At 33.9% G+C, this 21,231-nt stretch overlaps 3 protein-coding genes and 2 long non-coding RNA genes across 33 annotated transcripts in view; 3 read left to right on the plus strand and 2 right to left on the minus strand.

The window, feature by feature from the left end:
• Nucleotides 1–4,108, plus strand: part of LOC122572382 (calcitonin gene-related peptide type 1 receptor-like) — a 160,713-nt gene extending 156,605 nt beyond the window's left edge. For 19 of the 21 annotated variants that reach the window (XM_043737290.1, XM_043737285.1, XM_043737286.1 and 16 more), the window contains 3 exons: nucleotides 1,170–1,211; nucleotides 1,306–1,389; nucleotides 2,977–4,108. In XM_043737290.1, the coding sequence (XP_043593225.1) occupies nucleotides 1,170–1,211; nucleotides 1,306–1,389; nucleotides 2,977–3,174 (324 nt within the window). In that variant the 3' untranslated portion in view covers nucleotides 3,175–4,108. Of the gene's footprint in view, nucleotides 1–1,169; nucleotides 1,212–1,305; nucleotides 1,390–2,622 lie in introns of all 21 variants that reach the window. The other 2 variants (XM_043737284.1, XM_043737298.1) reach the window with 2 other exon arrangements.
• A 153-nt stretch (nucleotides 4,109–4,261) lies between these two features.
• On the minus strand, nucleotides 4,262–7,546 carry LOC122572385 (transmembrane protein 19). Of its 2 annotated transcripts, XM_043737306.1 has the most exons (8): nucleotides 7,324–7,546; nucleotides 6,206–6,786; nucleotides 6,005–6,115; nucleotides 5,530–5,719; nucleotides 5,432–5,460; nucleotides 5,221–5,325; nucleotides 4,817–5,032; nucleotides 4,262–4,735 (listed from the first exon to the last, which is right to left on the minus strand). In XM_043737306.1, exons 2-8 carry the CDS (start codon nucleotides 6,354–6,356, stop codon nucleotides 4,578–4,580), a joined length of 960 nt encoding a protein of 319 aa, XP_043593241.1. In that variant the 5' UTR covers nucleotides 6,357–6,786; nucleotides 7,324–7,546; the 3' UTR covers nucleotides 4,262–4,577. The 2 variants fall into 2 exon arrangements, with proteins under 2 accessions (XP_043593241.1, XP_043593240.1); XM_043737305.1 differs by having other exon boundaries at nucleotides 5,432–5,719; nucleotides 7,324–7,540.
• Nucleotides 7,547–7,593: 47 nt separating this feature from the next.
• On the plus strand, nucleotides 7,594–10,094 carry LOC122572388. Its single transcript, XR_006318441.1, has 2 exons — nucleotides 7,594–8,290; nucleotides 8,385–10,094. It is a non-coding gene; the product is annotated as an uncharacterized LOC122572388 (long non-coding RNA).
• On the minus strand, nucleotides 8,461–21,009 carry LOC122572377 (KH domain-containing protein akap-1). Of its 8 annotated transcripts, none has more exons than XM_043737269.1 (8): nucleotides 20,823–21,009; nucleotides 14,900–15,070; nucleotides 14,406–14,472; nucleotides 12,300–13,139; nucleotides 11,711–12,223; nucleotides 11,404–11,619; nucleotides 11,205–11,335; nucleotides 8,461–11,065 (listed from the first exon to the last, which is right to left on the minus strand). In XM_043737269.1, exons 4-8 carry the CDS (start codon nucleotides 13,093–13,095, stop codon nucleotides 10,970–10,972), a joined length of 1,752 nt encoding a protein of 583 aa, XP_043593204.1. In that variant the 5' UTR covers nucleotides 13,096–13,139; nucleotides 14,406–14,472; nucleotides 14,900–15,070; nucleotides 20,823–21,009; the 3' UTR covers nucleotides 8,461–10,969. The 8 variants fall into 8 exon arrangements, with proteins under 8 accessions (XP_043593204.1, XP_043593200.1, XP_043593205.1 ...); XM_043737265.1 differs by lacking the exon at nucleotides 20,823–21,009 and adding an exon at nucleotides 17,846–18,029; XM_043737270.1 differs by lacking the exon at nucleotides 14,900–15,070.
• LOC122572389 lies at nucleotides 17,216–19,300 on the plus strand. Its single transcript, XR_006318442.1, has 2 exons — nucleotides 17,216–17,876; nucleotides 18,393–19,300. It is a non-coding gene; the product is annotated as an uncharacterized LOC122572389 (long non-coding RNA).
• Nucleotides 21,010–21,231: the final 222 nt, after the last annotated feature.

The raw sequence follows: 21,231 nt of genomic DNA on the forward strand, positions 1-21,231 counted from the left end.
CATCGCGACGAAAATTCACTCCTGCTTGCGACTTTATTAACGGAAAGGAATAACGTCTTCGCGATCTGTTAACCAAGAGTCGGACTTAGATTTTGTGAGAGCATACGTCTACTATCCCGTTGACCGCGAATTCGTTATCGAACCTAGGATCATTGTCATTAGCGTCTCGAGTATCTAATTACCACGGTTACTTGTCGATATCTGTAACAATCATACTTGCTCTAGTCAATATCTTCTCTATTGCATAACGACAATGTTTAATCACAACGAAGGTTTCTTTCACGCCCTTACCCCAGCTCTAATCCTAACGCTAACCCGACAAGTATTAAATACATTCGATCTTCAACTTTCGTTATACTTTCAATATCTTCAAATTAATTAAAAAAATCGAACAAATAAAAATTATCAAGTCACCGAGTTCGAAAATGTAGAATATAAAATTTCTTATACAGGCAAATATTATGAATATTAGATTTAGATAAATATATGTCGGAGAAGGATTGGAAGTATGGGCGTCTGATGAACCTTCACTCGAATTGACCATCGTGGTTAGGTATTCTAACCGATCGTTATGTGTACCGAGGTGATGATTACAAGAGGTTACAGGTAATAACGGCAATCGGACAAACGAGAAGTCGCTGACAATGAATTTAGGTTTGATACGAATCCACAGCCACGATGTGGAAGACGAATCCGATATGATACACGATCCTGGTGTGACTCAACGTACGAGTCGTAATGACTCTCTCAATAACTAACTCCATAACTTTTTCGATACCTAACTAATTTCCAGTACAAATGGAACTGCCCTTACATAGTCCCCTCCTCACTTCTCGGGTCAATCTTTGCTTTTAAGGAGAGCTGCATAATTATTCCATACCTCTGTTGTTAAATGTCCGTCCCGTGACTGCGGCTACGTTCGGCGACTCATTATGTTACCTCGAGCCGAAGCCCATCGTCATAAACCCTGAGTACACATAATCGGATTAGCGTCTTACAACTATTTCCCATTTTTTATTGCTCAAGGGTAGCTACAATAAAAGTCCGGGCTAGGGTATTCGGGGTTTTCCCAATCACTCCAAAAGAAAGGTCCCGATGTCCTTTCATCTCCGACATATATATTGAACATAAATATCAAATTTGTTCAATTACCGACCATTCTTTCGCAGGGTCTCTGCGTGGCCGTTTTATTCTGTTTCTGCAACGGTGAGGTAAGTAGAAGAATTCTACCTACGCCAGTTCTAGTTAGCTAGTATGCAAAGAAAGGAGAAAACCTGTTCGCTAATAAATGTTGCTCTTGCGTAGGTAATAGCGCAATTTAAGAGAAGATGGGAGGGCACAGCTCTTCTGCGGAATCGGGCCAATTCTTGCACAGCTACCACCGTCTCGGTACGGCAAATTCACAAGACGTAGAACAATCATAACAGCCATAGAAATGAAAGCGCCTTAAATGGAACACCATCATTCGTATTTCCATATCTCTTGTATTTTACGTCTGTATTCTTTTCTTGTTTATATCATACTTTTCATTCACAATTGTTCACGCTATGTAAACTGCTAAGATTATCCATTTTCTTCTCTCTTCTTTTTCCCTTTTCTTAATCAAATTATTGATTGATTTTCTTTCATCATTGAGAAATTCATTTAAGGTTTCGACTGGATCCGGATTGTGTAATATTTGTTAAGAAAATAATGCCTAGTTCTAGAGGAAAGTATGTGTAGTTTTGTAATTGTTCCTTCTTATCCTTGGAGGTATTATAAACAATTATATCTACAATGTTTATTAAAAGTTGAAGAGCCGTTGAAATGTTTCCAGACTTTATTAGAATCTTGTTAAAGTTGTTAAGCTTTTTAACACTTGTAAAGATTTGGAAAAGTTCTTCCAAGGTTTTTAAAAATTCTTTGAAGAACCAAATAGTACTTATGTACAACATTCATGAAAATTCTGTAGCATACAGAAAGAAAAAAGTAATCTTTCTAGAGAAAACGGAAAGCTTACTTTTTAACGAAAGACAGTGAAAATTGTTTAAAACTTTAGAAGTTTTCCTGGACCTTCAAAAGCTTACAGCACCTACGAAAGGCTTCCGAAGGAATCTGTAGGGAATCTTCCATATTGCTGAAACTGTTACAGTCTATGAAGAAACCACAATTGATCGCTTAATAAATCGTAAGAACCGCTTTGTACATAGCCAATCGTTTGAACTACGTTCTTCCTAATGTCGTAAGGTTGCGGATGTCCTTCATAAATTTTCGAGATTCATTCTTGCTCGAGAGAAATGGAGGTCAAGATGCAAGCAAGATATTTATTAAGAATGATCGCATGACTCTGCAGGAAAGTATTGATCTCTGCAGCAATGCAATAACCGAAATTCGCTGTTGTCATATAATTTAATAAGGTCAGACTCACGCTTCATCTCCCATCCCCTTCATACCGAGAACCAACTCCTAATTCCTCGTCAACGTCAAAATCAAATAACATGTACCACATATAACAAACCAGTAGATCCACTAATTTCATCTCAAATCTAAACTTCATCGCTCTGCATTTATCACTTTCTCAGCACGTACGAACTAGAGCAATCGTTGTCAATCTATTAAAATACGCCCCGCTGTCCCACCAAGAGTCACGGTCACGCTTCAACGAGCACGATAGCCAAAGCAAAAAAGTCAAAAACCAAAAAGAAACTCAAAAGTAAAAAGCAGAAAAATATTGGATTGCACGACTAGTCAATGGTGCGATGCGGACCGCGATCAAGTCCGCAATAAACGGTGAAATCCTAAAACTAACATCGTCCAGCCTGCCGCTGTACATAGGCCCTAGAATGGCACGAGCAACAGCTAACTAACAAAACAGAGAGTGGCGTGAACGAAAGGGAGAGCGAGGGAGAGAGTTGTCCGTGTCGTGCCAGTGACGACGTGCCCGTGTCAAGACCATTGTGGGACGTTGACTGTTTCAGTTTATCCGCTCGACCGCAGGTCCGATGCCGGGAGAGGAGAAGGTGTGACTATCGGTCGTCTGTGCTGGAAGTTCCGGACGAAAAACGAGCCGTGGACGACCGTCAGCAGATCGTTCAACTGGTCGCCGCTACTCCCGTCCCCAATAGTCACAACAATCACGCCAGGATGCTCATTAAGTCCAACGAGTTGTCCGACTACGATCAGACGCAGTGTTGATAATTTTGACGGCTGATCAATGAGAGACTGAAGCTGGCGAAAGAACGTCATAGAGCGAACATCAAAGAGAGTTTTATTCTATGGCGAGAAGATTAAGGAGCTTAAAGATCGCGTCAATAATATAGGGAACATGAAGAAGGAGTCCTTTTAAGAGTGCATGTACTAAATGATCATTTTTTTTTTTATGAAAGCTGTTGGAAGTGATGAACGTCGTTTTATTCTGAAATGAGAATGTTGAGAATTAGTGAAAAAGGTATATATACAATGGCTACAAAAAGTATTGTATCTTCCAATGAAACTTTTTGTCAGATTCTATACGTTTCACTTTCACAGTATCAAATTTTTTAGTTGTATAAAAATTAAATTGTACGAAATTTAATATACTTGGACCTAATTAATTAGTATATAAATGTTATAATAAATACAACGGTATGAAAATAGTTTTTGTAGCCACTGCAATTTGATAATTAGAGTTGTGAAGGCCAGTTCTGTATAAGTTCTAATGAATGAGTGATATTATTAAAAAGAGAATACATTATTTTTTGATCTCGAATTAATTTAAGATAGGAGAATATAATATATCGCTTGTTTGGATATTTTGTTTTATTAATTCATAGAGATTGTAAGCGTGACATTTATTTACAAGGAGATATACTTTGGAGTATTTTTTCGTATTCACGCCTTGAGAAAGCGTTAAAAAGAAAAAGAAGGAAAAAATATTATGCTTGTACTTGCACATATATATACATATATATATATATATATTTTATTGTAGAATTAGGATTTACTGAAGAAGCTTTTTATTTTCTTGAAAGGATTGGTAAAATAATCTGGTACAAGAATCGATGATTGTATTAACTAAAACTTCGTAATTAATTAAACATTCAAAATTTTGAGATAGATGAGTTTGTAAAAGATTAATGTATATTGAATTTGAGACACATTGATATAATTCAAGTTCTCAAACTCTTTTCAATTAGATTGCTTATCACTTTCAAATTTGAAAGGCGAACGTTTTCATTTCATGTTAACGAACAAAACAGTTCTTAATTTTTACATTAAATATTTTATTAACAAAAAATTGTGCTATTAAGTTGTGCTTAGTAAGTTTTTATTGAGATTCAAATTACAATCAAAATATAACTTTATATAATGTAATTTAATATTTTTTAAATACATTTTTGATTTCAAGCCTACTTCCAAAGAATACAACTTTTACATATTTGCTTTTTATAGATATAAATTATAAGTCATATCAAATTTCATCACGCAATTTTTATACAAAATAGAGATGTAGAAAATATTCGCCATAAATATATTTCTTTCATGTATATATAATTGGTTGAACATGCAAAAAACTATATATATACACTTAATGACATTATAATTATACATGTATTTCCTTAAATACTTAAAATTAATTTTGCAATTTCTGGTAGTGTAAGTGCAGTGATAACACTAGATAAAAGATTTACACTGTGATTATCCAAAATTTGTCTACCACATATGTGTTTCACATGCTTTCCAGGACGTTCTACTATTTTCCCTTTCTCATTTATTCCTATGGTTAAAAATACAAATTATCAATTTGATTGTAAGTTACATTTATATTCCAAATGATAATATAAAATAGATATCTTACCAGAATATTGCAACATAGCTCCTAAAAATGAGTCTATTACACTACCAAAGAGACCTCCAATTCCTCCAATAATAATAATTGGCCACTGTGGCGCTGCTAATTGCAGTATAACTGTGTCTACAGTTATCAATACTGTTAAATAATAAGATAAACCCACAGTTATACCACCTAGTATAGAAACGAGCAAACCTACCCAGGAAATACCACCATTTGTCCCTACAAATAGATTACCAATGAAATGTAAGATCTTAAACTTGATATAACAATCGTTTAAAAACATTTTTAGATAATGATATCATTAATAAAGACTAGTATTTCCATATTTAGTTGCTTATCTTTGGCTAATTGTCCGTTATATTTTCTTCTTATACAAATACAGAACATTTAGGTTTCAATATTCTTACCTCGTGGAACTCTTTTTAGTGTGGTAATAAGAAAAGGATCTTTAGTACCCACAACTGTCCCAATTTCTGAAGCCCAAGTATCTCCGTTACAGCAAGCGAAAGCCCCTAACAAATTATAATAATTAACAGCAACAAGTACATTTTTGAAATTAAGTTTCTAAATTCTAAAATTATTTACTTTGGACATAACATACATTATTGATGAATGTACCTAAGATTCCTACTGACAACCAGGAACTTCTGTAATATTTGTCAAAATCAATTGGGTGCTCTGCACTTCCTACATCCAATAAGTATAAGAGACCTAACTGCGTTGCCATACCGCCATTACATAGCACTTGAATCCAATTTCTTTGACCTCCTTCCTTAAAGTCAAATTCAAACTTTTTCTTTTCCTTAGCACAAAACTTAGTTGCTTTAGTTGAAGAAAAAAGGAATGCAAAGAGACAAGCCACATGAGAAAAACTGGTAAGTGTCAGAACAAAACCCATAAATAATCCTGCAATACAATATTCCATAAATAGTTTACAATGCAAATAGAAACTTATTAAATATAAGTTACATAATATAACCACCATATACTTTATTCATAGTTATTTCAATTGTTTGCATTTTACATTATATATTTTCAATATTTTTGTTGTATTTTAATAATGAACAATATATTCAACCAGTCATATTATATAAACAGTAACAATATCAAATAACCTAAATAGAGAATACTTTATTCTGTCTATAAAGTACATTTCTTACAAATTGTAAAATTCGAGATAAAGTTTATTACCAAGAATAGCGCCACTAATATCCACACTCTTTCTTCTCAACCCCCAAAAGGCCATAAAAATTGGAAACACAACTACGGTTAGCCATCTCCATGGTGATATGACTAGATTCTCTAAAAAAGAAGGTTATATTTTCCAAAACAATCGGAACGGTACAATGTAAAACAAAAAGTCGTCATACTGCGACTAATTATTTAACATACGTTTAAAGTAATTTCCAGAATCCGAATAAAAAGTCGAATATGCTACATTTATAACCCAAAACACCATAGAAATTGGAATTACACATGCACTAAGAAGTACCGGTACTAATACGTGTGATCGTTGATTCTTCTCAGTTGTTAATGAAACCATAATTGAGATCACAGCATAAATAGTACGCAATACCAAGTAATACTAGATTTTCTTCAACTGACTTAATAATTAGGGTTGATATATCAAATTACTGATCAATGCAAAAGCTGAAACTCAACCGTAATATATGCAAAATCGTAATTTCTCAATTTCCTCCATCGCGCTGGTACCAACTGTAGGACTGTGCATACTCCCCGCTATCACTAGCCATCGGTACAGTTAGAGAAACATTTGCGCATATTCTTGGAAAAGATTCATGTATTAGAATACCTTCTTAAGATAAGATGAGAAGTAAGAGTACAATTCAACGCTGATCTTAAGTAAAGCTTCTTACGTATCTTTATTTTCTTCTATATTTCAATCAGCTATTTTTTCGTTTCATATTCAGCCAACTGAATAAATGATCCGTTATTTAAATCATTCTCTTCAGCTAGAACCAAATATAATAAATAATACTATTATTACGATATAAAAATAACATAACAATTAATGAGAAAGTTTTTCCTAAATAAGACTTTTTAGTTACCATATTCCTTTAAATTTTTAATCTCATTAGTATTGACAATATTCTTAACGAAAGAACAAAAATTGCTTAATGGTTTATTTAAGTATTAGAAATAAATTGCTTTTTTTACATCGATTACGGAAAAGCTACTTTGGGGACAGAAGCAATAATCAGGATACCACAAACAGCTAACCAACAGCAACAAAGAGCAATCAGCAACAACGTTTTTGGAAATTATGGAATTGTAAAATAATTATACAAAATGCATTTAAAAAGAGTTTCAGTAAATCAGAATAGTTTATCAGCATCTTGCATTACTCACAAAAATTAAAAAAATGAAATCGGGAAATGAAATAGAATTCGCGAATTTTAAAAAGGAATCGTATAAAAGGGAATACAAAATAGCTTTCGGAAATCTCCAGAAATGATATCAAATTCCAATAATTATTGAGATAATACTACCTTCTGCAAGATTATGTTCTTCTAGTACAAAATCGAAGATTTTGACGAAAAATTTCTTCGAAAATCCGAGTTTCAACTTAAAAAAATTCCTGAAGTATGACGTCGAGTTGCAAGAATTATCAAAATTGTTCCATCTTCTATGTTATCATGTTTTCTTGATACAAAATTGCAAAATCGGCCGATAAATTTTCCAAGAAGCCAAAAATTTCAGTTTCGATGTAGAATAAGTTACTTCTATAAAGGATTCTATAAAAAAGGAAATAAATGAATTTTAGTAAAATAAATGCATACTTTGTATAGGGAATGAAAGGTTTAACAAAAAACAGAGTGACGATATAATATATGTAAATAAGATTATAAATAAGAATATAAATAAAAACATTGTTATGATTGCTGCTTGCGATCTAAATCGCTGCAGCTTTGTTGGCGCTTGCATGTGTGTGCCGACGAAGAACTAATTAGTTCGAAGGACCACCTTCGTTCAGGGAAAAGAAAACAGTGTATGTGGTTAACTATTTAATAGAACTATTTACGCAATACTGAGAGCTGCTCAGTAATCGTATCTAATATTGCGCGTAACTATTCTGTATAAACTATCTTGCGCGAGTGTTCTAACTATTCGATGTATGGATGATTCTAAATTAACAAAGTTCAACCGTTCGAGTCGTTCTGATTGCTTCGACTTCTCCCTTTCACAGCCAATTTCAAGGAGGAGTGAAAACCGAGCGCAAGCAATGTCGTATTTAATGGACATTGTTTTGGTAACCTTGGAGATTTCCACGATTGCGTTAGTTTATGGTCACCGAGGACTGTTACGGCCAGATATACGTATATAATGGGAAAAACCATTAACTGTGAGGCCTGAGTTGCTATAAACGCACGTGAATAGTTACTAATTACTCGGAGACCCGATGACCAACTATCGGTAATTAATAACACAGGAGTTTGTAACAAAGAAATCTTAATGGTAACCTTGCCGACTCAAATATAAATCATAAATCTTTTAAGAAGTTTGATATCAAAGTATCGAGATCACATAAGCAGGTAGAATTTTTATATAGGATAGACAGGATAACATCAACAGACATTCACTTTCCAAGGGGGATAGAAACTTAAACACTTATAAAATTGAACATATTTGTTGGCGTAAATATTTATTGTAAAAAATATAGCAATTTCGCAGGAAGAATAAAGATAGTACAATTAAAATGATGCAAATTTAATGAGAACGCCGAAGATTACATTGCGATATATACAAAATGAGTTTAATTTAATCGATAATGATAAATGAAATCGTAAGAAACATGAATAATTGGGTGCTATTGTTGATCGTGTATGCTATATACATGTACGCAACATAAAAAATATCCTACTTAGAATTTAAGAGGCTAATGTAACAAAATCTTATTATCTGTACTTCTTCTGGTTGGAAGACGTACCAAATAATAAAATAATATATTTGTATAATTGTTTCGTTGCATACATACGATTAGAATTGTAACCCTGACGTAAGAAGATTTCAACGAATTAAAAAAATTCTCTGCTTTCACGATGGTGATACATTGAAGCACATAGAGTTTAATAAGCGGCTTAATAACTGTATCCTATGTATATCCCTATACAAATATCTCTATAGCGTTTACGTATCAATAAACTGTAAATATTAACATGTAACAGTATAAAACTGTTTCTCTGCAGCAAACATCATATTTTTTTGCTACTTTTCCTCGATTTTTATCACGCTTAATGGTATTTTATTTCTATGCATAACAAATATGGCTGCGGTTGGCGAAAACACTCAAAAGTAAACCGCAGACCATGTTCTATGATTAAATATAAACAATACACCGTACAATCTACAGAAAAGACTACCAGTCTCTTCGTAATCTGCTCGATAGCAGTACATAATTAAAATGATATAAACGTTTAAGTAAATAAATGTTAGGCGGGATTTTTAAGAAGAAGATAACAGTTTATACACCTGCCGCGATAACCGAAAGCAAAAATTACATAGGAAGAAATTAGTATTATGAAAAGAACTTCGTAGAAAATGTTTCCTATGTGAAAAAAATATTTGTTTAAGCGTTAGTTAATATCTGTTCAACGTAATATAGATTATACGATAAGTTACAACGTTAAATATGTAGAAAATATCGATAATGAAGTTTTCATTTAATGAGAGTAATCCAAATTATTTAACGATATCACCGTAATCGTTTCTTTTCTATTAAATACAGTACGAGAAAAAGAAAAAAAAAAGAGAAGAAATAGAATATTCATACAACGATCTCACACGATTTAGACAAAATAGGTTTCCTATATAGTTTAATTTACATTTAAAAATTACGTTAGAAAAAACAAATTTGACCTGTAGTAATACAAGTCACACGGAGACGCGAATTTCCCGATTCGTCCAGTGTAGTTATAATGCAATCACTTTTCTCTATTAGTGTTTGATAAGTATAAAATATATAAATTTCTGCTACCTCTGTATATCTTGTCATATTTATCATCACGTAGAGCTAGCATGTAACCGTTGTTTTTTAATTTTCTATTATATAACCATTATATGATGTATTATATAAATATTTTATAAACGTAGTAGTAATGTTACATTATTTACAAACATATGATTGAAGTCTGCTTAGAGATTGAGAACTTAATAATCTGAAATATTTTCCCTTGCATTTTGTGTTTATTTGAAATCCGAATTTAATGTAACAATTTGGGTTTGCATTATTACTTTCATTAAAAAAAAAAAAAAAAAAAAACAAAACCAGTATAAGGACAACTTAGTTCCACAAGTTTTTAGAAGTAAAAGTATCATGGACCATACCATGTGGCTTTTGTAGTTCATGAAAATCTGTAACTCTCATTCACTGTACTTTACAGAAACGTATATTACACTATCATACCGTAAAATAGTTGTTCCTATGTTATAAATCATTTGAATATCGTATTAAATGTACAATAAATGTCTCCTTTCTTTCTAATTTCTTATTACTCAAATTCAGCCGCTAGAATGTGGCGTTTTCTAAATACGTATTATATATCGTACATTTGGCATTTAATAAATCTATTGTACCTCTTGACAGCATATAAGTACGGGGAGGAGTGTTTTCTTTTGCTTAATTATCTATTGTCTGTTAAAGTTGATCTAAATCCTTTTTTCCGTCCAGTAACATGATAAATACTATTAAAAAATCCTATTAACCATGCACGTAAAAATGCCACACTCTAAACACAATAATTTACATTTGTACTTGTTATAAATCATACATGAGGAGTATTTATAAATGCTCGTTAAATATTGTTTATCCTTACATATGTTCATTGATACGTAATGTATTAACAAGAGAATGTGTATGCTATATGTCATGTAATCCAATCTAGGTTCAATAAATATGATTCAATAGATTTAATAGATGGCATATCAAACAGGATATAGAAAACTTCTAGTGTTAATAAAAACATTCAAATTAATGTTAGGAAGTATTATTTCCTTGGTATTTTTCCTTAATGTATGAAATATGAGAATGAAAATGAATCATATACGCATATAATGACTAAAAAAATTACGTGATCACATATTATCACGGTTTCTTTACAAGTATAGTTGTTAAAGGCTAAATTTCTAATTCATACCTTAAGAGATTAATATACCTTCTTCTGGAATTATATTTTCTAATGGTACGGATTCTGCGAATCCACGAGCTATTAATTCATCGGCGAGGGATATCACCTGCAACATATAACAAATTCAACAAACTCATTAATTCGAAAAAATAATTAGATATGTTATAACAAACTGATATAAATATTTATATTTTTAATCAATAAAAAATTAAAAAAATTTTTTTACACAACTAGCGTTTGCTTACCCCATGTTTCTGAATATTAAGATAAAGACTAATATATGTGTTTGCATTGATGTAACCTTCTATTTGAGCTTGACCGACAATTCCAGTACACATGTGAGCAACTGTATTGTAAGCTTCTTGAATCCATTCTCCTGCACATAATTAACAATTTATATATGTATATAAAAAATTGCACATGGAAATGCAGCAATGTGCGTACCATTTTTTGGTTGTACATTGGCCAGGAATATTTCAATTGCTTGAAACGGTAACGTAAGATAATCTGACCTAATTTTCCTCATCTCTGAACTACTAAACACCCAATAACCCCCGTGATCAACGAGTCGTACTAAATGCTGTTCGCCATGAGGATCTGGCTGTTCGACGTATACTCTGACCCATGTATTATACCATTTTGCAACTAAGATCATACCACCTATAAATTGAATAAAGAAAGAATATTTGAGAACTTTTATTATAGCTAAATGGAAAGAAAAAACAATCATAGAAATACGATATAAACGTACTAGTAAGTTCATCTGGAGCTGATGGCGACTCTGTCGTGTTGTATAATTGTGTCATCCTTTCGTCTAAAATCCGTAGGGATGGATAGGTAGGATGAGTAGGAAGCTGTACAAATAATCTGTTTGGTTTCACTATGTGGCATATAACAACATCATTATTCACTCCCTCCACTAATGATAACTGTCTTAATTCAGCAACCCAAGGGACATCTTCAGGTACTATTAATGGTGAAATCTGATGAAGTGTCAACTGTGGAAACTTCTTTTCTGGAAACTTTTGTCGTATCATTTCTAGAGCGATGTTTATTCCTTCTGTAGAACCTTCTATGGCACAAAGTTTTTGATCTCTCGATATAGGATGACGTTTAAGGATTATGTTTACTTCCGCTTTATGTCGAATATTTTGCAAGAAACTTCCATGCCGACCAATTAATCGTCCAACTAAAGATTGTGGTATGCTAAATTCATATATCATTGGCATTACAGTGTCCTTTGTATGACCCTTGATACTTCCACCTACAATAAGTATGACTTTGTATTAACGATATAACATCCTTAAATATAGATCATTTAATATTCATCCAATGTTTACCTTTTCCACTATCTGTACTCCCCTCACTTCTTGCTTCATCTGTGACACTGCCTTCTAAGACACCAGAAACTGGACTATGGTTAGCAGAATCTCTTTCAGATAATGTTCGAGCCGGTGTTTTTACATTATCTTTCAGCGGCGTGGAAGCAGATGGTTCTTCGCTTGGTAGATAATTACATTCATTGTTTGTATCATTCTCTTCATTCTGATTGACAACTTCTATTGATTTATTCTCAAGCGCTAACTTTTGTTCTTCTTCTTCAACGATATTTTCAAATATCTTTAATACTTTATCATCAGAATCAACAGCTTCTTCCAAGGTGGAAGCACCTCTACTCTTTGCAACCATATCGAAATTGCTTATTATTGGGTTACTACCTAATTGTATTTCCATTTTCGACGAGGTATCTACGAAACTGTACCATGCTTCACTGTCGTCATTAGGAGGAGTTCTAGACTGCGCAGAAATACACGGCGAGCCGGACATCCTTTGCGGAATATCTAAATTTTCGCTTGTTCTCCTAGGGATAGAAACAATCTCTTCTACCCGTTGATTAGAAGGGGTCAATGAGCAAGATTCATTAGTTTGTACGCCAGAATCATAAAGGCTTGAATTAGAATCTGATGAAGCAATTTCCTTTTTCTGATCAGTAATATTCTCCTCGCTATGACAGTTTTTATTTATTCCACCTGGATCAGCTCTGTCTGCTTGGCGCCGTTTGTACCACAATAGACCAATTACAAGGGCAAAAGCAGGGAAAGTCCACTTTACCATTTGGGTATGAGCAGCAAACATTTTTCCAATCCACCGTAGCTGTTGATGTTAAGAACCTTTTTACACTGAAAATAAATATAATGCATAATTAAAACGTGTACTAATAAAAAATCTAAAAATTGTGAATTAAACATAATATAATTATGAACGATAGATTAGAGTTATTACTATGAAACAAATTATACAATCATCTAAAATATTGTGACCAGTTTGATAAATTTTATTTTAACACGTGGTAGGTAGTACGTTGTTAGAATCACGTATTTTAGCGCGTTATATTTTTAAATTACGATAAAACCGCCATATTACAGCGAGCGCGCAAAGTCGATGAAATTTAATTCTTATTCAGACTCTCGTCTTACTCGGTTTCCTTTGTTAATTACCGTTTCACAAGCGTAACTTCCGGTCACAACTGTATTCGTTCGAATAGCTTAATTAAAAGTACAGACACTGTATACAAACAAACAGCTTGTTCTTCAAATATAAAAAATGTGAAAAATAGCAACAAACAGATATAGAAATAGTTAAACAATTCATTGTCATATCCAATAAGACCAAGATTAGATACTCTCAAAATCTACTCGCTCCTGTACACTTTCAAGATAATACGAGGATTAATATCGAATGTTAAATCACCATTTAATTGTACGTAAGGTACAACATCAATTACAATTTAAATACACGCAAAAACATGTAAAAACTTCATTCAATAAATTAACTAACATATATACGCACAAATATGCTACATGCTTATCTATTAACATCTCTTTGAAAATCAAAATACTTGTAAAAGTAATATACAATAAGACAAGTTTTTAATCAGAATTGTAACTACAATGAGGATATGAAATACAAATAAAAGTTTAATTCTTTTTTATTCAAAGGAAAGTTTCGAATAGAATTGTAAGTGTAAAGTGAATTTGAACGATAAATTCCGAGACTGCTAGTAAATAAAAAACCGATACGTGAGTTCATTCATTGAATATTTTATCAATCAAAATTTTCATCGTAGCCTTGTGTAATTTTCATGAAATAAAAAGTCGCGTTGACTCAGGCTTTAAAATGTATAGTATGTTCCAAAATATGACACGTTTATATATGGAATGTATAGAACATCCTAATTTCATACTATAAACTCGCTATGTACCGCACACTTCAAAATATATAACACAAATAAAAATTATACAGAATGTTTCAAAAAAAAAGAAAAAGGAAAAACACCGTACATATTGAAAATGTACGTTGAATGCCGTAACATATTCTCATTACATATTATATTCCTAATATTTTTCTTTAAGAAGCTTCAATTTTGCTCTAACTGTATCACGTACTTTGAGACACTCTGTATAGTGCATTCACCCTCGCTTGATGCAGGCTTGTAGTTCCCATCTGTGATACCTGAAGTTCAGAGAAAGCATCAGTGTCATTTTCACAATTTAATAAAATACAAGTGCAATTAAAATAGGGAGTCTAACACAAAGAATTTTTAATTTATCAAAGACAACAACACGATGAATGGATTAGATGGAACGTAAATTGTAGACATATGTGATGGTAATTTGTTTCTCCCACTTTTACGAAATTTTCTTATATGAAACGATTAGAAGGTACAATCTACGTTGCTTCTTCATATTTTTAAAAAATCATACGATATAAAATAACTTCAGATATAATCTAACAAGTGAATATTTTGCGTTGAATTTGATTTCAACAAATTTGTTCAACTTTTCACGATGCATGAAACATGAATTCGGTATAGTTCCATGGAACTCCAAGGCACCAGGCGAGCAGTCCTCTAACGACGAAGGTCAGATTTACGACTCACCGATGTTACGTCCATTCTTATTTCCATCTGTAATTGTTCGACACTTTCACAAAGCCGTTTACTCGTTTGGAAAATGGACGCACAGGTATATAGACCGGCAAAACGGACGCACAGGTATACAGAACGGCAAAACGAACGAACCAGTGAAAATCAAGAGTTCCGATAGGTGACCTGAAATTAATTAACAAGCGGTTCGAAGACACTATTGTTAACACGTCTAACGCGTACTGCGGTTCGTGGAACGATCACGGCTTTCAGCACGTGGTTACCTCTGGAGAGGCCAGTTCAACTGGAACCGCTAGCAAATGCGCAGACGCGATTACGTTAAGGGGCGTTCACACGATGATGGTACTGATAATGTTTGCGAATTCTTTTCCTTTCTATTTTTCCTTTCTTTAATTTTTTATAACGTCAAATCGAGTGAAATTGTAGCAGTGAAATCGTGATTTTAGTATTTAGGTTGGCTTAGAAGTACCGAATATAGAGGAGCAGAATTTAATTTTGGAAAATGGTTTGTTCATGAGTGAATAGTTACGGAAGCGGTTTCAATTACAGGAGTAACTTATTTCGAAGAATAGCACCGCTAATTTATACTATTTATTCGCAGATGGAAAAGTTGCTTGTTATTAAACTCTTTATCGAACAGCACGTGTCAAAGTTTTCGAAATATATTATCTGCTATTATGGACAATTTGTGTCTTCCGATGGTAACGACTCGTCTAATAATTTGGCACGACGAAAAATTATAATTTCCCGAATTTTGCACCGTAGAAATAGCGTAATGCGCGCGTTGCAGTTATAGAGCGGCGCGTTCACCCTTTTGTACAATATGATTCGGAGAGTTATCCTATCCTGTTTACCGCGGAATCTTCACCGAAAGTAAAAGGATTAAAATTGACGATGGAACGAAGGAATTGCGCAACGTCGCGTAAAATCACAAGTTTCTATCGTAAGAGCTAGCATAAGATACAGTATCAGGCGAGTGTAGTTCCCACAACTGCAAACCGGTGGCTTTTAAGATATTCAGACTACCGATCGTAAAAAAAAGAGACTTATTTCCCAATTGAAAAATGTTTCTCGATTTAAAAATACGATAAACGAAACTGAAACTTGTGAAATGAAAGAAACTCGTGTTCCTTTTACTTAATAAAAATACACATGACTAAACGTTTTCACTTTTTTAATTAAGATTTTTCGAAACGAGGAAATTTGGAATAGTGAACATTAGAAATGTGGAGAAACGATTACGCGACATATACGATAGATAATGCGCTTCTTACGTCACACAGACATTCCGACAGCATTGATTCGTGTAACGATCGAAAATGTATACTGCTGAACGAATACGATCTACGCTCATTCATGCGTTTCAAATTCCAGCGTAAGGCGCGAAAGAAAATTGAACATAATGCATTTACAAGTGTAGCATATTCGACGGCGTATTAGATTTTTGACCTCGACTAAGCTCGAATATTGCACCATTGTTCGAAGACATTTTTGGAAACTGACAGCTATACCACAATCCTATTAATGGTAACTATAGACTATAGTATTTATAAAATGTCGAAAATGAATGTAATTATAGCGTGATTAATAACGCGGCTCGCCACTATGATTCATATGGCGATATTAACCATAAATTGTAACTATGATATAACATTACTATATAACTATAGTTTAGTTTTTATAACGTTTCGTAAATGATTATTTATGGTATGAGCTATAGTAATAAATAGCACGGTGCGTAACTATAATTCATATAGTAATTATTGTATAACTATAGTAGTATTTATATCACAGTAATGGCAATTTTATTTTTGCATACACCAGGCGCTTATAATAGCACGTTATCATCATAGTGGCATAGTTACAGTATGGTAATTATATGGTAGCCAGTTAAGAAAACGTGATAATAGATTTTAATATCTTATTGTGTTATCACTATACCATCACTATATGTATTATAGTAGTATCGTTGAACTCTGGCATAACACTAGCGCAACATCGAGTTAGTACGAGTATAAATATTGTAATTCACAATTACGTTATAACTATGGTATAGTATAGTTCATAATAAATTAATAACACAATTTTTTAATTTTTCTATTACGTATAGCAAACTGTCAAACTCTATTATTGTTATTCACCCGTTATATATATACATATATTTTCTCCTTGGCACAATTTTTTAATGGCATAGCTGATACCATCTAAATCGGTCGTGCGATATCTTGAACTTTTTTACGATACCGATCTTTCATCTTGAAATCGAAAGTTGTTTTAGAAGAATATAATCGATAGTAACCTTTTTGAGCATCAAACTAGAAAATGGGCAAAACAAGACCGACATATACATATATTCACTTCATTATAGAATTTATTACTAATTTCCTGGCAACGTCTGACTGATATATTACTAGAAATATGTATGTAGCCGCCAAGAAAATTTAGCAGTATCTCTTAATAAATTTCCAAATTTATTATTGGCCGCGAAAACCAAAAGGTCTGCCTATCTACTGGCATTTTTAAACGTCCATTAAAAATACACAAGTTTTCACCGAACGTTAAACACTGTCAAAATCCCTGCGATACGTTACTAGTTACTATGATTCATCCACGTATATCCACAAGTTTTAGAATGTTTCCCTGCGATCTATCCGTCGCGAGTACAACTGCATGGTCTTTAACGATAACGGACGCCGAATAACACGAACGAACGAAAGAAACGGTCCGCGAATTATCATCGAGTATTTTCATCAGGAAGACAACTTCAAAGGCTGTTTAATCTCTTTCGACACACAGAGCGTGCAAGAAGTAAGAGAGAATGGCCAAGGTGAAGCAAGAAAACGGCTCGAGCTGTTATTCGTGCTGCCCGATAGAGAGAGGAGAGATACGTGCTGGACAAACCGAAAGGGGAAAAAAAGAACAGTTAAATTAAAATCAAACCGGTAACTGCTGTCGGACGGAGATCGGATCGGTGAGTAGTCGCTCTCTGTCAGGAACCGAGTTACGCGCCACGATTTAACTTCCGAGACAAAATTCTTAGAGAATCTCACAAGTCACACTAAGGCGTGCATCGATCGTTTCGACAATTCACCAAATACACAACTGCCGAACGAACCTTCAGACCTATACTAATAAACGTTTGTCCCCCCCCCCTTCTCTCTCTCTAGAGGCTCTCCGATGGTCAAAACCATTGAACCCAGGATTAGCCAGGTCTCCAACGTATCAACAATAGGCAACCTTCTGTGCATTTTGCTAATTGCATGCTTCGAAACATTCCAAACATTTCAAGCAGAAACAGTTAGAAACATTTTCTTCATACCGGCGACTTCTTCAAGAAACATGGAACAGCGACAAAAAGTTGCTCTTTGTTGGTTCGGTGAAGATCCGGCTTATGATACACACTAGACGTTTCTAATCTATTCGACATGCTTGCTTAATGCCTTTAAAATCAGTTCTGGTTGATTCGAGTCATTAATTTCGAAGACAGATATTATCTCGAACACCCGGATGCGAAGATATCTGGATCGCGGATGTTGTATCTAGGTCTCCTTTGCCATTTCTCCACGATACAACCGAGCCGTGTTTGTAAGGTGCTTTCATCTCAAAATAATGCATGCAATCGTGACTATCACATCGATGACCAAAGAGGAGCGCGCGTCGTAATTACGAATCGAGATGGACGCGCTGTTTGTAAGCGCCACTTAAAATTTCGCGCATTAGTTTTATCAGTGGACAGAGAGGGAGACACCCGTCTACGAGTGGACAGATTTTATCCGGCAAGATCGTTACACACTGGGGACAGTATAGAAATGCGAGAGACGGAGGTGACCGCGACGGTTCAACGTGCTCTTGGAATGTCCAACCTGCACACGCAGAGAGAACGATGAAGTAACCGAGCATGGGTAACGAGTAACGAGTATTGCGAGGAAGGAGAACGAAAAGAGGAAGAGGAACTCGCGAGAAGAACGATGAAACGTGCAACAAAAAGGGATACAAAAGAGATCCTGCTGCTCGCGTGAAACACGTTTTCGTACGAAACTCCTTCCAGCACCCTCTGTGGGAAATGTCGGAATCAATCGCTTGAACAGTTACAGAGTAACGTTCAGATATTTCGGATAAAATTTCACTTTTGGGTAGCTCCACGTTACAGATCGAGAATCGATTGAGCAGTACATGCACTCTGTTGAAAAATTATTGTATCATTACGATTTTACGTAAAAGGAATTGTAGTCGATAACGGACCAAAATTGAAGTACTATTAAGTAAGTGTTAACTGCTACATCGAGATGTGATATTTAAAATGTTGTGGAATATTTACGTTCCGTTATTTATCATTTTATATTATAAATGTATAAAATGTCAAGATACGGATAAAATGTCATACATAAAATTAAATTCGTTGCATATGTGTTGATTAATTTGTGGCTACCCTTAACCTCCGATTTAATCGAAGACTTGTTAACAACATTTCGTATCGCTATAGATTAGACACTTTGTGTTTACATTGTATCCTATAGTACTGATAATAAACTCATCTATCAGTGAATTCAAGGAAACGTACAAATCTACGTTGTCCAACATAAAAGTGACCTTGCAGAAATGTTCACTTAGAATTTTGATTAAAATAAATTAAAAAGTATTTTTCAATTTTAGATACTAATTACAAATTATATAGAAAATACTACATTCTAACGATAGAACTAGTTGACAGATAAAATACACTTTCGTACTATTTTTGTTTATCGATCAATGATATATCGTACAAATGGCAAATTACATTTTGATTAACATATTTTATTTACCGACATATTCGAATTTATATCTGTGCCACAGAGTACGTGTTTCAATAATTTATTATCGAGATAAGCTCGAATAGCGTCGTAAAAATAAATGAAATTTCAATTCTATTTCATCCAGGTGGTCACATGACTACGCCTGATGATTCTAATGTTATACGGAAACAACCAATGCCATATTCAGGGACAACTGCCTTAGGAAGCAACATGATCGGAAAGTGTACAAACGTATCTTAGAAATAGCACGTAACTAAATGTGACTCCACAGTCTGTTGACCCTTTAAATGTCCGTACACACATGGAGGAACACAACACGCTATAGGTAGTGCAGACAGTGTACAGTATCCTACCAAATGGCCTGTTTTCGAAATACTTTATCGATTGTTGTTAATAACTAAACAAGATAATGAAGATACAAAAATGTTGCTACAAGTATCAAACATATAGTTTCTCGGCGGTAACTACAGACAGTCCTATATAATCTATCAAGTACGCAGATATTATAATTAAATCTGTGTACTTTAGCTCATACAATACATTTGTACAAGCTAAGATAAAATACAACGGTACACGAGACAACCAAACATATATATATATAACATGGGAATTAGTACGCAGAAAGATTTAAGTTTAAGGGATTTACGTATATATAACCTTCCAGGAATACGTTATTTCCAAATGTTGTGTACGACTAGAAAACTCAATCGCCATACAACGTGTGTCGATATTTCACTGTAAAGAGTGAAAGAGTAGACACGCGATTCGTACCATAGAGAAAACGAAGAGCATGCCGGGTATGAGACAAACCGCGTGTTATACATTTAAATTAGTCAATTGAATTGATATATTATGCCCATATTGTGGTCATCGGAACTCTCGCTACGCACTGTAAGGTCACATTCGGTGAAAATAATAACCTCAGTCACCACGTTCGAATCGTGTATCGGAATTTAATTGCCCGACAGATAATCGTATTGTCTTAAATGAACACCTATGTTAAACATGGATTAGAAACAATTTAGGAACTTTATAAGTTTTATATCACGGTAACTAAAAGATAACAAAGGAAAGCCGCTAGGCGAGTCACAGCAGCACGAGGTTTGCAAAAATGACCGACATACCTGTATAATTACTTGTCGATAGGCGTCTAATTTCTTCTCGAGTTTCTGTACGTATCTACCCAGCGATTATAACCAAGTGCCAAGAACACTGAATGATCAACTTCTCTTGAATTTCGAATAAAATCACATCACAGAACCACTATGTTTTTCCTCGCTTGTGAGAGACAATATGGCGCTACAAATTCGGGTGCAGCATGTCCGGCACGATACGATCGCAGCGCCGTACAGTGGAAACGATTCGATATTGGCGCCAAATTACTAACAATTTCAAATTTTCGCGATGACGAATAATTCAGAAATTCTAGATTCAAACAGTTTAAAAAGTTGATACAGACATTCTTTACTATATAAAAGAGTAATTTGATGATAAATAGTTAATATTTAGTTTGTAGAAAAAGATGGATAACAG

The sequence above is a fragment of the Bombus pyrosoma genome, linkage group LG11 (assembly GCF_014825855.1).
Source record: "Bombus pyrosoma isolate SC7728 linkage group LG11, ASM1482585v1, whole genome shotgun sequence".
NCBI classification, from domain to species: domain Eukaryota; kingdom Metazoa; phylum Arthropoda; class Insecta; order Hymenoptera; family Apidae; genus Bombus; species Bombus pyrosoma.